The 16,458-nt window shown below is 37.9% G+C and overlaps 2 protein-coding genes and 2 pseudogenes across 2 annotated transcripts; 2 read left to right on the forward strand and 2 right to left on the reverse strand.

Moving 5' to 3' along the window:
* LOC116143791 (V-type proton ATPase 16 kDa proteolipid subunit-like) lies at nt 1-2,078 on the reverse strand. Its single transcript, XM_031429247.1, has 3 exons — nt 1,872-2,078; nt 1,076-1,361; nt 1-524 (listed from the first exon to the last, which is right to left on the reverse strand). Exons 1-3 carry the CDS (start codon nt 1,948-1,950, stop codon nt 392-394), a joined length of 498 nt encoding a protein of 165 aa, XP_031285107.1. The 5' UTR covers nt 1,951-2,078; the 3' UTR covers nt 1-391.
* Nucleotides 2,079-3,100: 1,022 nt separating this feature from the next.
* Nucleotides 3,101-9,100, reverse strand: LOC116143770 (polyprenol reductase 2-like). The gene is given in 7 exon segments (XM_031429221.1): nt 3,101-3,182; nt 6,539-6,615; nt 6,743-6,814; nt 6,917-7,015; nt 7,394-7,658; nt 7,802-8,151; nt 8,743-9,100. Coding segments are annotated over 7 exon segments (1,032 nt in total). The 5' UTR covers nt 8,899-9,100; the 3' UTR covers nt 3,101-3,169.
* On the forward strand, nt 5,058-6,260 carry LOC116143771 (annotated as a pseudogene).
* Nucleotides 9,101-10,499: 1,399 nt separating the features above from the next.
* LOC116143805 lies at nt 10,500-13,052 on the forward strand (annotated as a pseudogene).
* The last annotated feature ends 3,406 nt before the right edge of the window (nt 13,053-16,458 follow it).

Here is a 16,458-nt window from a genome sequence, read left to right on the forward strand (position 1 = left end):
TAAATCAAGGAATAGAGTTGTAGCTATCAATAGAAGGTTGAACTCAACATAGATTACATTAAAATGGAATGCTGCAAAGGTTAAAAAGATAAAAAGATAATACATGCACTAATTTACTAAAGTGTTTTTAACTTTCTGCAAAATACATAGACAAATAAAAACACCAAACGAGGAAACCTTCCCCACCTTTATTATGCAGACAAACTCAATCCTACTTCTAGAAAAACACAGCAGTATCCAACTGACCGGCAGTGCCGTATCTTCCACAACAGATTTTGCGATCCCTGCAAGTGCTGTTGAATCATTTCTGACCTGAGAACAATTAAAAAATCTTTCTCCAGGAGTGAAAACAACAAGAGATTAAAGAATACTAGGCAGTGCAACTCCCTCCTTAGTCTGCTCTGGACTGGCCAGCTCGAGAAGACAAGATGATGCCAACAATAAGACCATAAAGTGCAAGTGCTTCAGCGAAGATGAGGATAAGGATCATTCCAACAAAAAGTTTTGGCTGCTGTGCATTAGCTCTGCAAACAAAATACAAAATACCATGATATACCTAAAATCCTCCAGAATGAATTCTCGGAGAAGTAATCAAACTTAGACGTATAAGAACGTATAAGAAAAACAGAGCTAAAACCCCTAGCTTCATAATGCTTTCATGGTTGCTAATTCCCCCAATATATGCCATTCCATTGACTAGCCAATTCTTGAACAAAAACTTCCAAACAGTTGATTTATTCTATTCACTAGTGCATACCATTAAATCTAATTTTTTTAATATTAAGTTCCAAATCATTGAATGAAGTATCACATGGCGGCAATTCGAGAAGTAAAGCCATCAATGATAAAATGTGAAATACTAATCAATGTTACTGAAGCAAGGTAAAAACTTTGTTTGTCAGGAATGGAACAAAAAACCAATTTGATAAGTTGCCACCCATGTTAAAACAATGCACTACTCTTTCCAAAGACAATGGATGGATTTTTAGAAGGAACACAACAAGAATATTTATACATTAATCATAACCAGACGAAATAAACAAACCACTAATGTATGCGCTGAATATAAACATACCTGACACCTGCATCACCGACAATTCCAATAGCCATTCCTGCAGAAAGTCCAGCAAGACCACAAGCAAGACCAGATGATAGATGAGCATAACCATCAAAAAGGTAATATGATTTGGCCTTAGGATTAATCCCAGTACTGATAATGACAGCAATAATCAACCCATAAATACCCAAAACACCAGCCATAACAACTGGCACAATCGACTTCATCACCAGTTCAGGCCTCATCACACCCATTGACGCCACACCAACTCCACTCTTGGCTGTTCCATATGCAGCTCCCATACCTAAACAACCAATACACGCTATAATTTATACCCAAAAAGCCACTTGATTTGCAGCTGGGAAGAAAACTTCTACAATTAAACAAGTGAAAAATGTTCTTTCACTTGCTAACATTTTTTACACATTTTGAGGATGCTACTATACAAGTTCGAAACTTTCGATTACTTTCTAATTCTATGATTCTTTTCCAAGCAAGCAATAAAAAATTCAATCAAGTTTAATATGATTTAATTAACGGCCAGTCATAAATCACAACTTAGGATTATATTAATTCATAAAATCAAGAGATATTTAATGATCTTTAGATCAAACTAGAAACCTAATAATTTTAATCTGTGCATTACTTATTTCTGATCATATGGCCTAAAGTTATTAAGAAAAAAAATCTGATCTAAAATCCGAATTTAAGCAACATATAATTCCAGATAATACATGAATAAACAAGGGAAGATTAATTTCGATTAATTGTCAAAATAAACAGCTAAAGTAAGAGAGGGTTAGGGTTTGATTACAGGAGAAGACGAGGGCGGCAGCAGCGCCGAGGAAGCCGAAGAAGGGTGCCGTTTCATCGCCGCTGAAAGAGGAAGACATGGTAGATTGTGGATCTAAAAACGAAGTCGTTTAAATCTAAGAATTAAAATAAAATTTGTTGCGTAATGATTTTAACAGACAGTTGCGATCTGATCTCCCTCTGGTTTTGTAGTATTATGCTTGTCGTGAAGGGAAAGGAGTGGAAGATAATTCGCCACCTATTCCGTTCGGGTTTGGGCTACAAGCCTGGCTCCTGCTTTGGGTTGCAATTGTTGTGAGAAAAAGCCCAGACAGCACCATCTTATAGAAACAATAGGTTTTGTTCAACACAAGAGAGTCCAATGATCAAACGCCGAAGCTTCCATGGAAGGCGTATGAGGCCTAACATGGGCCATAAACAAGGGCAATAACGAGTGGGCTAGTATCCACAACCATGCATTAAATGTTGTTACGATTTTATCAAGATTTTACATTATAAATTTCTCTTATAACCTCGACGTGGTAGTTGAGTTAACACTATAACGTTAGAAATGATTTTAACTAGACTAAAAAATCAATCGTTATTTCATAGAGAACAATCATTCCTTATGAAGGAATAATCGTTCCACACAGAACGAATAGTCGTTCCTTATGAAGGAACAATAATTCATTTTATAAGAAATGACTGTTTCTTATGAAGGGACAACCATTAGTTTCTAGTAGTGTCTGGGTCGCCTTGAGTATGGTGGTAGCTAACGTGACATTGTCAATCTTTTGGTACGTTAGGGTTGTAAGAGAGGATTCTGAGATTGAGTTGTAAACATAACATTTTTCTATTTTATTTTTTATGAGACTGTTGATTATAATATCTAATCTAATAAGTCATTCCTTTTGAAGGAACGACTGTTCGTTTTCAGTAGTGTTTGGATCGTCTTGGGTGTGGTGGGAGCTGACATGATTGTGCCAATCTGCTGCCATGTTAGGGTTGAAAGAGAAGGTTGTGAGATTGAGTTATAAACATATCATTTTTCTATTTTATTTTAGATGAGATTGTTGATCATCACATTTAATCTAATAAGTCATTCCTTTTAAAGGAATGATCGTTCGTTTCTATTAGTGTTTGGGTCGCCTTTGGTGTGGTGGGAGCTGACTTGACAGTGCCAATCAGGGACTTGGTGTTTGGCGCAACGATAAAACAGACATTAAACACCTCATTCTCAATGCCATCAACATTGGCTATCGCCATTTTGATTGTGCTGGTATGATCCACCCTCATCTCTCTCACTTTCTTCCATTTCTTCTAACTGTTGCACCTGCATACACAGAACAGAAAACTTTTCCACTGAAACAGACGTATATATAAGGCATTTAGGATAAGGCTTGTGAAGAGGGAGGATCTTTTCATTACCACCAAGGCTAGTTTAACTTTAATTATTGCAAAAATTTTAATCTCAAAATAAAAAAAATAAAAAACTTGTTTTTTGATAGAATTTGAGGTGGGCCTGACTCCTCACCCAATAAGGTCTTGTTGAATGAGAGGATTACCCCCTCTTATAAACTAATAAGCTTGAGCGTGCCTAGTCGGTGTGGGACTCCAATACTCCCCCTCACGGTAAGCCTATATGTTGGGTCATGCCTGTTAATGGAGATAGTTGTTAGCTCAAACTCCTCACTCGCTGGTCAAACACTCAGCTCAATTGAACCTGGGCTCTGATCGCATGATAGAATTTGAGGTGGGCCTGACTCCTCACCCAATAAGGCCTTGTTGAATGGGAGGATTACCCCCTCTTATAAATCAATAGGCTTGAGCGTGCCTAGTCGGTGTGGGACTCTCACATTTTCCTCCATTTCATCAGCTTTGAAATTCAGACCATGGACATGTTATAGAGGCCTGTAAAGATAGCTTGAAGAAGCTACAACTTGACTACTTGGGACCTCTACCTTGTTCACTTTCCCACGGCCTCCAAACTCCAAGCACCTTGGTCATCATCCTCTCTTCCCTTTTCCAAATTAAGTTATTTAACCCAAAGGATTATATGATGAATTTTATCTGTAATACATGCAGGAGTTGGTACTACTGGCAGTGTTTTGGGTGACGATGGAGTGCTTGAAATTGACACAAGAAACCACCTGGCATGATATGGAAAAGCTGGTTTCAATGGGCTTAGTTCGCAGCATTGGCATCAGGTCGTTCATTCATACTTTAAAATTTTCACTTCGGTTTTTAATTACTAGGATAATTAACCCATTTAGTAATTAATTATTTTCCTACAACTTTTTTTTTTCAGGAAAATATTGTAATACTGGTCCAGTAACATATCAAGTCTCCTGTGACAGGATTTGGCTGAGAAGTACAAGAAGAGTGTCGCACAGATTGTGCTGAGATGAGGGATCCAGATGAACACCATTGTCATTCCGAAAACCTCATCTGTTGAGAGATTAAAGGAGAATTTCATTGTTTTCGACTTCGAGATAACCAAAGAAGACATGGAGATGATTAGAAAACCATCCTACCAAAGCTTGGGGCATGGATCCTTATGCATAAATAAGTATATGATGATTTATGTTATGTATTTTATGCCTTCTGGGAATTGAGAATGAGACTCACATTTGCCATTCTCATTAGAAATAAATGTATTGGACTCATTTGTGCCATGTTTGGTTCTTGCTTCATAAGGGATCAATAATCAATTTCAGTACTTGAAATTGATTAGCCTTTGTTTGGTCATTGGTGGTTTGCAAATTAGAAAAAATAACTTAATTAGGATACCACCAAACAAAGCATATAAATTTCATGTTAGAGTAAAGAAGTAATAGAATCAAACTGTTGGATATGCTTCATAATTTGCACGTAGACGCATTCAGGGTAATTGTTGCCTTCATTATTCATTGTAACTGTTGCAAAGTTCTGAAACTTAATCAAAATCTTTTATTGGAATGTTGGACGTAGTTCTTTAATCAGAATAAACCAGGTGTTCTATTTACTTTTCTATTTTCTTTTATTGTGTGTGTTTGGCTATGGTTTCAACACAAACGGCTACTGTCGCATTGGCGCAACTTTATCAATACAAACGATTAGTGATAAGCAAAGCAATTCTAGTTAAAAGAACCCAGAACCAGCAGATGAAACTCTGAAATAGAACTCACAAGTAACAATTAACAAGCCAAGCGATTCGGCAGAGAAAACAATGGCAATAACACTTAACAATGGATTCAAGATGCCTATAGTTGGTCTGAGTGTTTGGAGAATGGAAGGAAAAGACATTAGAGACCTCATCATCAATGCCATCAAGATTGGCTATTGCCATTTTGACTGTGCTGGTATTTTTTTAAAATTCTTTTTGTGGGTTCTTTTACATTTCTCTGTTATAATAACATATGTCTATGTTTCACTTCAACATAAATCTTCCATGTTTAAATAGCAACTACTTTTAGCTTCTGCATACTTGTGGTTCAATTTTGTGATGCTGGAAATAAGTGTTCTTGATTGACCAGGTTTCAAATTTATTTTGAAGACCATGTTTTGATTAGTTGTACAAACATTTAGCTGCAAGAGACAGTCTAAAGAAGCTTCAACTTGATTATCTAGATCTCTACCTTGTGCACTTTGCCATGCACATCTGGCATACAAATGCTTTGATACTGTCTATGAAATTGCCAAACTAATTGATAATCTATTCAACCTTGGTGGTGAAATGGGTTGCTGAATGGTTTATTGTATCATACATACACGCAACAGTTAGGGGAACTGGTAGTGCTTTAGATGAGGATGGTGTCCTGGAGATAGATACAACTTATCTCATTAGAAACCACCTGGCTTGCTATGGAAGATCTAGTTGCAGCAACTATGACATCTTTCTAACAAGAGATTGCTTAGCTTATGCCAAACCGAAGCCTGCTGTGAATCATATCGAAACTCATCCATACTTCCAACATGATTCTCTTGTAAAATTCTGTCAGAAGCATGGGATCTGTGTTACAGCACAAACTCCTCTCTCGGAGGTGCTGTGGCCAACATAGAATGGTTCGGCACTGTTCATGTTTGGATGATCCTGTTCTCAAAGTTTGTGAAATATACCTTATTGTTCATTCCTTACACAAAATTTTCCTTTAGAGCACTTATTAGCCAATAACTTTAATCTTAATCTTCTTGTCAACAGGGTCTGGCTGAGAAATACAAGAAGACTGTTGCCCAGATTGTTCTCAAATGGGGCATGCAGTGGAACACGGTTGTAATCCCTAAGACGTCGAAGCTTGAGAGGTTGAAGGAGAATTATCAAGTTTTTAAGTTTGAGGAGAGCAAAGAGGACATGGATATGATTAAGAGTATGGACAGGAAATACCGGACAAACCAACCAGCTAAGTTTTGGGGCATAGATCTGTATGCTTAAGTATGCTTAAGATTAAATTTTGATTGTATCATTTCTCAGATATATCAAATAAGTTGTATTAAATCTCAGCTATCCAAGGTGTTTATTAAACAGAGAAGGGACAGCTTATTCACAGACTATACAAGCACTGGTAAATTTAACTCACCGGCATATGTATGATAGATAAGCCAGGAATTTACAATGTAAATGTTCAACAAACTGATGTTGATCATAAATTAAGGTGTAGAGAAATACAGAGGAGCAACAAGCACTAGTAAACAAATGGAATAATAGCATACCGGTTGCTTGGGTAATTTTCAAATTTACGGTGATACCACCTGTGTGTTTCAGCTGCTGCAAATACAAGATTTGCCACCTGCCCACCATCCGATTCATGAAGTTAGTGCTTGTGAGAATAATAGAAGTTACAACTAAGAAACAATGGCAGAATAGTATAATGCAAAACACTAAAAACACTCTTGTTCTAAAGGATAAAATAATACCACAAAGCCAAAAAGCAACCATATGGTGAGATCTGTTCCTCCACTAGCCACCAACAGACCAGCATATATAACCTTCATCATTTGCAGACAACAAATTACAAAACAAAAATGCCAGCCCTAGGCATATAATTATATAGAACTGTGTCTGTGTTTGTGTGAGATGAGAGAGCTTACAATCTCAGCCAGATAGTGGGGAGATGAAACAATTTCAAACCAATCTCCATGAGGAATTACATACTCATCGTTGTATTCTGCTTGTTCTCGCAGTGAGCCCTGAAAAGTGGAGACTATGTCAATCAATGACATCATAGAATAAGTGCTAAAAATTCAAATGGGCCTCATCACAGATATGAAAAATTTTTGATACAGAAACACCCCATGGAAATTATATCATTCTAAATTGTTATAATGCTCTAGTTCTTCTACTTAGTAGTTTACTTCTCTGCAAGTCGGTAAAACCTGTCAGCACTCATAAGCATAGTTCTAATCCCCTAACATTTTTGTGAAGTTATATAAAAAATCATTAGAAGCTTTTGGTATCAAACTTATTATAAAACATTATGTATCACTAGATCCATTTGTAAAACACAAATTGCAAAATTAAGACATGGGTATCTGATAAGGAACTCATTGGAAAACAGTGGCACTTACAAGAATAGCATGACAATGACGTTGATGCGTCCAACCCCATAGAAATATAGCAGCACCGATCCATTGAAGCCATCTAAGCTTCAGAAGATTATTCACAGATCCCAACAAATCAAATTCAAATGCTGGCATATGGCTATGGCTATGGCTATGGCCATGGCTATAGCTCTTTCCTCTAACGATAAACTCAACCAAGAGATCTGCTACAAATCTAAACAACTCTGGTGCCAAATTGCAGCAGAGCGACAATGGAGCTGCTGTGTAGAAACTAAGCTCAGAAAAATAATCAAAACATAAATGTTATAACCAGGCATATTCTATTCAAATATTTTCAAGCAATATTAGAGTTTACAAAGTAAATAATGAAACGGATGATAGCATAGCAAAAATATCAGGGTAAGAACTACTCACAACATGCCAGTTAGATAGCCAAAAATGTGCATCCGAGCTGAAGGGCTATACTTAAACACATACACCGTCTCTATAAGGCGTCTCAAGACTTGAATTTCCATCAGCAAGAGAAGGAGGACTGACCGCCAAATCCCATACCTATGCTTTATTGGCATTAAACGAGACTTGTGAAATTACAAGATATGTGAACCTCCCGTGAAGTGGCTTGCAAAAGTAGAGTAAAGAGATGGCTCAGAAGCCAATGGTGCCATTTTATAAGCATATAACCATGTTGTACAAAGCAAGAGGGTTGTCCAAACCACAGCCACCACATAGAAATGGCAGAAGAATCTCTGAGGAACTGTGAATTTCTAAAAACCAGGAATAAGTAAATTAGTGAAATCTAATGGTATCAAATGGGAATTATACTATAACATATGGCATGCTAAGGGTTCTATTAATTCAAACAAAGTACTCCAACCTCTATCTGCACACATTAACCAGTCAATTTCTCAATGGCAACCCCAAACAAGTAATATTGTATTACGGCACTGCTAGAGAATCAAAGCAAACATTGTCACACTTATTTAGCTCAACATAATTATATTTATGAATTATCTCATTGCATATATCAGCATTTTAAAATCCGGAATTGAACTCCCATGAAAGAGTTCCCTAAAACTCTAAATTGTTACTGAATTCCTCCTCTGTAGGCAAAGTTTTGTCTTTTTGCAAACACATTTACAGGAGTTTACTTTAATTCTAAAAGCATTTAGCTTCTTGCTAGCTAATTGCCATTTAAAATTTTCAATTCCAGCCATTCACCAAAAGAAACTAATTCAGTTGAATCCAATAAAGCAATGTTATTTGCTTTTATTTTCTTAACAAGCAAATAAACAGATGCTCACCAAGACAAAAAGAAAAAAAGAAAACTTTAGAATAAAAAACAATTGATCACTCACATTAGAAGATGAATGCATGATCTTCCCTCTCTTAGCAAACCCCATCAAAGCTTCATGAAACGAACGGAGGCGGGAACTTGGTATAGAAGCAATGATGATAGGCAATGTCCCAGCAACCCACGCCGCTCTTAACAACCCAACAAGCCAAAACTTCATTTTGACACAAACCCAGTTCAAAACTAGGCTCAAGGAGTCGCAAGAGTCTAAAGCTGGATTCGTCTCTGAGGAAAGAAGAAATACATGAAAAGAAAGCTTGTGGAAGTTGGTTAGTTTAAATGGTTTGAAGTGAATCTAAGAGAGCTTGTGATGAAAAGACGTGACTTGAAAGTGATACCAGGCGTGGAGTTTTATTTTTGGCTTCAAGCAATGGATGTGGCGCCTTTGCTTTCTTTGGGGTGTGTTGAATCACATTTGGTAGGTGATTGTCTTTTTAGAAAACCTCAGGTAGGCTCATGTAATTTTCCTTGGCTTGGGGGTGTGTTGAGTAAAGACAATATTACTCTTTGTTGATGCGTGATTTTGACACCAACGAAATACACGTGTGAAATGTTAAGTTGGCCTAAAAGACACACGTGAATGGAAAGGAAAATGACACTAATTGCAGTGAGAAAGGAGTTTTAAAGTGGTTCAGATGCTAAGGAAGCAAATCCTAAGTCCACTGATGTTTTTATTAATGATAAGGGTCAGGTCGTTTTAGACGGCTAACTTTACACTGATGATACAAGATATCAAAGACTGTCTATTCTAGAGAGAGAGAGAGTTTTGTCAAGAGTAAAATATGCGAATCCCCTTAATGAGAGAGGAGCTCTCATTTTATAGTGGGATGCCTTGAGGTAATGATCACTGAATTTGTAAGTTGGTGGGATGATCCGTGCAAATCCCTCTTTTAGAGTAATTCACGTGATTTGCTGCAGGGATTGGACATGCGGGATCATCACAATTCCTGGCTGGCCTGACGTGCACCCATTATTCTGACGGGAGCAAGCTGTGGGTGTTACCATGATCACACGATGCGGCTGCGCCAGAATGCCAGTAAACTCTTTCCGAGGTCTAGCCTTTTGCACTTAACTAGGCGCCATATCAGCCCTATTTTCCCAAGCATAACACTCTTATTTTTCTTTATTAACCACCAACAAAGCCGCATAACCCACCCATAACACCAAACAATCCAAAACTGGTCTTTTTATATCCAGAGATTCAGCGAAATCTCAAGTTGATATCTGATTGCATTTATTCTAGATTTTCACTTTAAACTAACACCAATAGTGACTGTTAGAGGTAGTCGAAAATAATAAGTGAGGTCGATAAGTAAAGTTATGAGTTTTATAGAAGAGATTGTGGGGAGTCCAAAAATAGTCTCCAAAGTGATTTTGGACTTTAAAATCAGCCAAAAAACCACTCGTTTGGACACTACTAATATGAGTCGATTTTTACTAATATAAACCCATCTTCGGTCAAAGAAAGCACCGATACACTTTAACGTATTAACATGCGTCGTGTTACAGTGAGAAATAGGAAACCTATTAAAATAAAATTAATAAATAATAAGCTCATCAACAACCATCTACCGGCAGTGAAAAAAAGACAAAAACGATGTGGTTTCGAAACGCTGCGTTTAGATGGGAGAATAATCTCAATATCATTTACCAATCTCATTTCATCTCATTACACATCACCTCGTCTCTCTCATTTCCAACTAAAATAGTTTCAGACAAGCAGCTTCCTGTCTGTAATAGATCTGCCAGTAAGTTTCCTTCTTTCTTCGATTTATAACCTCATACCTTCAAAACCCTAGTTACCTCCACTCTAATTTTAACTTATATTGCAATTTCTACCTTTGTTTTCACTTGGGTTAGCTTAAAAATCTAGTTTTTATGTCTTCATTTCGTGTTTGAGAGTGCATTAATTGAGTGTTAATCTGAGGTTCTATATGCTAATGTAAGTAGTGATCTGGAAAGTGTGGTTTTTTTTTTTTTTTTTTTTGTTAATTTATGATTAACTTGTATTAGCGTAGTAAGCTTTAAACATCTAATGAAGGAAATTTTGATCTAAGGTGGTCCAGACGCGCGAGGCATTTCTGTGTATAGATTAAAATGCTTTGTCAACAAAAGTTCAAATGGTTGAAGTTTTCAACCATCTTCTGTTTCGTTGAAAGCTTGGATCGTTGAAAGCTTGGAGCTTTTGTGATTATTTAATAATTTTAAGAATCACTAGCTTTTCCCTTTCAATAATGTTTGGGTAACCAGTAAGGCCAAGTTCAGGTCTGGATTTATGGAAATAAAGCAGGTATGTAAGTTCATTTGATATAATGCGTGATTTGTTTGGTGGTTTTTTTTTTTTTTTTTTTTTCTGAACGTTTATGGTGCCAAAGATTCAAACTTTCAGAAGTTCTTTATGCAACTAAAGTGGATAGTTCGGATTTTTGCAATCTGTATAAGCTAGGGGAACCAGGTATTGTTGAATTGTGGTGCATTTGTTGCAAATATTTCAGAATTACCTCTTTCCCATTGTTAATGTGACCGTTTGGTGTTTGTTGATTAAATGTAGTGTCTTTTGTAGCTTTTGACCTTATTTCTTCTTGGCATTTGGTAAGATTTTCTGTTTAATGTTGGAACATTTTTGAGTCACACTGCCTATGTAATTTCCTGTGGGATTCCTGGCAATGCCATTAATAGGCCTGCTCATAAGGGCCTCTTTACATTTGTCAATTATGTAGCAAAATACAGGCTACTGGGTGTGATATACCTCACTTTTCTCCATTTGTCATGGATTTGTACAGTCATTTCCATCTCTTTAATCTTTATCACTCTTTTTGTTGATGTTACAAATTGGAGGAAATGAAATTTGTTTTGTTTTGTTTTCTTCTTTGTTTTTAGTCTAGAATTCTTCTCCTCACAGTCACCTGCACTTCATTTTTTGATACAATACATTGAATCATGGTGTTATTTATGGCTAGAAATCTACTTTTTTTTTTTTTTTTAAATCTTTTCTATATGTTTTTGTCTCTTTTAATGTGGTTGTTTTGAGATCTTTTATTAGGTCCTTGTCTTCTTGCTAAAGCCATATTATTGCAGTTCTGTTGGCACATATTTTTACTTTTCACAATGTTTCTAAGTCCTTTACTTAATAGCTTGCTCCTTTTGTTGAAATTCGCTTTTGGTTTCTTTTTCTGAAAAAGAAGACATTTTCTTTTCTGCAAAACAGGTGGAATTACAATATTCTGAACTTTGAACTTTGAGGAGCAGCTTAGATAAATTATCAACTTCCCTAGTGTGTGGACGTAAGATGGATGATGGTGGGCAACATGAAAGTGGGAGATATAAGCCGGATTATTACAAAGGGGCACATACACAGGCAGTAAGAACAATTTTTATTGATGCTTGTTAATTCATCTTTGTTTTTGTCTGCTACTCAATGGTCCAACTGAGTAAATATAAATGACATGTGCAGTGGAATTGACGCCCCATCATCAATTGAAGAGCCACCAAGTATGCCTTGATCATGAATAAGAGATCATGGCCATTCTGGCAGAGAGGATGCTGCTATCCGGGAGCGGAATTTGGCACTATCTGAAAAGAGGAAGCCTTAGTTGCTCGGATCAGGCACTTGAGGAGCGAGATAAAGCCCTTGCTGAGCGTGATGATGCCCTGATAGCCCGTGACAATGCCTTAGCCGCATTACAATATTGTGAAACTTCTGTTACTATCCCGTGGGTGGTGGAGTTCAACGCGGAGGAAAGCGTATGCACACCCCATACCATCCAAGTGATGTAATAGAATCCCTTAATTCAGGGGATGTGCACATAACGGATGCCTTCCCCTTATCAGTCATTTCTTCTGAAACAGGTAAGCCACATCAGACAAAACGACGCAAGAGAACAAAGCAGTTATGTCAAAGGCATCTGTTTCACCAAGAAGGTGAGAAAGTGGGTGAGGATTTGAATAAGAAAGTTGCTTCTGAAGGAAAGAAGGTAAGTCTGAGTGGGAGAATCGGATGCAGGGTTGAACCTGATCAATTTTGATGAATCAACAATGCCTGTGCCGTTTGCTCATGCACGGGAAGTCCCCATCAATGTTACAAATGGGAAACGGTGGCTGGCAATCATCTTGTTGCACAACCACCATGTCATCATACCCGCTGCCACAGATGCCAACAAGCGCCATGCCCTGTGGGGGGCCGAAAGATGAGTGGTAGCTTCTTTACAAAATTACTAGCCGACTGGCAGCTGAAGGCCAGGATCTGTCAGTACCACTTGATCTCAAGAACTACTGGGCCAGACATGGACCAATCGCTACATTCCCATCAAGTAATGTGCAAATGATCCATTTAATGGAGTATGTTTCCTTTGCTTTATGCGCAAATTTAACTGGTTTTATTAGCTAATGTGGCTGTATAGCTTTAAAGCAGTTGGTAGCTTATTGATGAAACTGTTTACCTTGCTTCTGTTACAGACCATTGTAGTCTTTCTTCAGACCTTCATCCCGATGGAAGGAATTTTTGTAAACTACCGTTGTTCTGTATAGATTCTGCAGCCTAGGATGTAATAGCCATACCAGTTGACAATATCTTTCGACCGGTTGGCATATGCCACATGGCGGATAGATAATTCCCCCCTGACAGCTGGCTGTTTATCATCCAAATTGAGAAAATGACAAGAGGAAATAACCAATTATATATCATATTATAGTTACTGTAAAAAAACATATTTAATGTTTGAACTCTTTCAAATTTCAAACTAATGGAACCAATTGACTCACGTTTAGGGACCAGAGATGTGATAAAGAAGTATAGCAAAGTATAACTCCATCTATGATATGAATTTGATTGACCTTATCTATTAGGCATTTTTTTCAAATTCAAATCTGCATTCCTCAATGCTTCATTATCTTCCTGCCTTTGCCACTAGACGTTCAAATTTGCATAATCCATTTTGAATGGACACCAACATGAACATAGAAACTGCACCTCAAATCAAGCCACCATTATGTATTACCAAGATCAGTACTTTCTTCCACCTACCCAACCCAGAATCTGTTTACTCTTCGTCATCAGCAGTACTGTCACCTTCACCTTAGGCATTGCCATGATCCTTGAATGGTATATATACAGTCGACACCATCCCGGATACCAGTTGATTGTCTACTATGCCCCTTGTGTGATCAGTCTCCCCATCCTCCTCTCCATCATGGGTGTCATACATGCCATACTTCTCAGCAACAAGGGTCGTCAAAATCTCCACATAGAACCACCATTGAAGCAATCAGAATTGAGAAAAGGGTCGTTGAAAATGTTGAGGCCTTACAGAATCAGCTAGCTTTGGTTCCAATTGAACCTTTCAATGATCACCCATCTGGATCTGGCATGGACTCTAAGCATACAAGCTTGGCACTTGTTGCTCAACCAAGTAATGTTGTTGATAATAACTCAGCTTTGAAAAAGACATATTCTTTGCCCTTGGTCCATAAATTCAATGATCGTAGAAACATTAACGCAGATGAGTTTTGGATAAGTATTCAGTTATTAATTTGCAGAAATTTATGATATGTTCTTTCACATCTTCTCCTATGATATTCAAGCTATGGTTTTTTTTGGATATGTTTTAGATTTTGTTCTATCATATTCTTCATTGATGTACTATAAACTTATGTAGAAGTGAGATATTTTGCAGGATTATCTGGCTTGCCCGAATAAGTATGTGGGGCAAAGTTTGATTAAATTAAGCTTGACTGGTGGAGTGTTATGATCAAAGAGAAGCTTAACAGTTCCATCAAACTATTGGGCTCTTATAATACTTGGGAATATTCATATTCTCGGCTCATCTCATTCATCTTTATCTATATGCTATTAATGGAATCCAGAAATGGTTGAATATATCAGTCATTGACAACCATGCTCATGGAGGCACTTAGTTTCAGTTTAGTTACACCGAATTACACCAACTCATAAGGCTCAAATTGCTCTATCCTTCCCAAAATGGGGTTTCTTAACCCCAACAGGATGGCCTGTATCATTGACTACATGTTTGCCTATTTCCTTGAGTTCATGGGTCCAAACCTTAAGGTCATCTATTATAATAACATTATGACTTATCTGGTCTTTTGAGCTTATAAGATGTCCATAGAACCTCGATAATTGTTGAAGTGTTGCAAGCTGGCCCAGCTACCTCGGTTAACATTGTGACTTAACCTGGTCTTTTGGACTTGCAGAATGTTCAATAGACCTCGATGTAGTTAAGATATGTGCAAGCTGGCCCAACATTCTGTTACCTTAAAAAAAAAAGGCCTTCTTTGTGAAGATTTTTGACTTCTGATTAGTTGTTTTTCGAGCCGAGCCGAGTTTTTGGCTAAACAAGCTCGCTCGTTAAGGGAGGAGGCAGTTCGAGTCGAGCCGGACAAACTGCTGATTTCTTGGCTCGACTCAAACTCGTTAAGGGAGAAGAGATTTCGAGTTTGGCTCGCAAGTCGGTTTAAAGAGCCGAGTTCGAGTCGGCTCGCGAGTAGCAAGTACATATACACAAGTGCAATACATCCGCTTGCATTAGAAATATATAAAAAAAAAAAAAAATAAACATGTTTGTTTCGAAGCCGTCAAATTGACCCAGATTCATCAGTCACATCGCATCTTCCATCCTAATCGTTTCATACAGCGGCTTTCATTTAGATTAAAAAAAAAACTTACTAAAAGTTGGAATCGAAAGGCGTCAGCAACGAGATTGACAACAAGACCAATGGGCAACACCAACAGAGCGCAACGCGAGAATAAGGCAGTGACAACAATGACCAGACAACGATGAAAGCAATAAGAAGCGACAACATTGGGCGACGCGATGACAATAGTATGGTGTTGGGCATGGTGAACACCGGTGGTGATTGGGTTTCAGTGTTTCTCGGCAAGAGTTGAAGGGTAGATGGAGTATGTGACGCCGACACACTCCGGCGAACAGATGGTATCAACAGCGACACGAAGCCCACGAGACGGTTAGAAAATCAGTTGAATTGTATGAGTTTGGTTTTTTTGGAGCAAAGAGGTATGTCGACGATTTTAGGGATTTTAAAATCAGGGGTCTTTGTCATTTTTTGAACTTTTTGTATTTGAAACTTTTTTTAATCCCCCATACTTTAAAAAACCCTAAAAAACCTCCACTTATTCGAGCCGGGCTCGGCTCGCTAGCCTAATGAGCCGAGCTGAGGCAGGCTCGAACTCAGCTCATTCGAAACCATACGAACCCAGCTGTTATGAGCCAGGCTCGAGTTGAGCTAGCTGGCTCACAGCCGCTCGGTTCGTTAGCCAGCCCACAGTTCTGACAGCGTTCATGGGCAATACGCATGTATGTATGTATGAATGATTTGTTTGATTGTTTCCGTTAAAAGGTCGTATCAAGGAAACAATCCCACGACGTCGTGTTGTGAGGGGTGTCGTTGTCAAAATAATAAATGATTTGGCTGCCTAATTTGGTGGGTCCATAAAGAAATTAAGGGTGGGCCTAACATACTTTTTCTGTCCATGATTGACGAATCTTAAATGGAGAGTGGATAAGCTTGGCCTTTTCATTTCAAATCTCGCCACGTATATCTCTAAACTCATCTTTCTTTGTATCACACACCACGTGTCCTCTTCTAGTTTCCACTATAGGTCAACATGATGAACGTCATCACGGCTTCCCAAAAGCCACGTTGCCAGCATCGCGCGAGTGCGGAGTGATCTACTAACGAGAGC

The sequence above is a fragment of the Pistacia vera genome, unplaced genomic scaffold (genome assembly GCF_008641045.1).
Source record: "Pistacia vera cultivar Batoury unplaced genomic scaffold, PisVer_v2 Contig432, whole genome shotgun sequence".
NCBI lineage: Eukaryota > Viridiplantae > Streptophyta > Magnoliopsida > Sapindales > Anacardiaceae > Pistacia > Pistacia vera.

What these genes read in the sequence shown, in the direction of transcription:
- LOC116143791 (XM_031429247.1), bottom strand. Translation starts at nt 1,950, where the DNA reads ATGTCTTCCTCTTTCAGCGGCGATGAAACGGCACCCTTCTTCGGCTTC. An exon ending in TGCCGCCCTCGTCTTCTCCT is followed by an intron (nt 1,362 to 1,871) that starts GTAATCAAACCC and finishes TTGGTTGTTTAG; the next exon opens with GTATGGGAGCTGCATATGGA. An exon ending in GTCGGTGATGCAGGTGTCAG is followed by an intron (nt 525 to 1,075) that starts GTATGTTTATAT and finishes TTTTGTTTGCAG; the next exon opens with AGCTAATGCACAGCAGCCAA.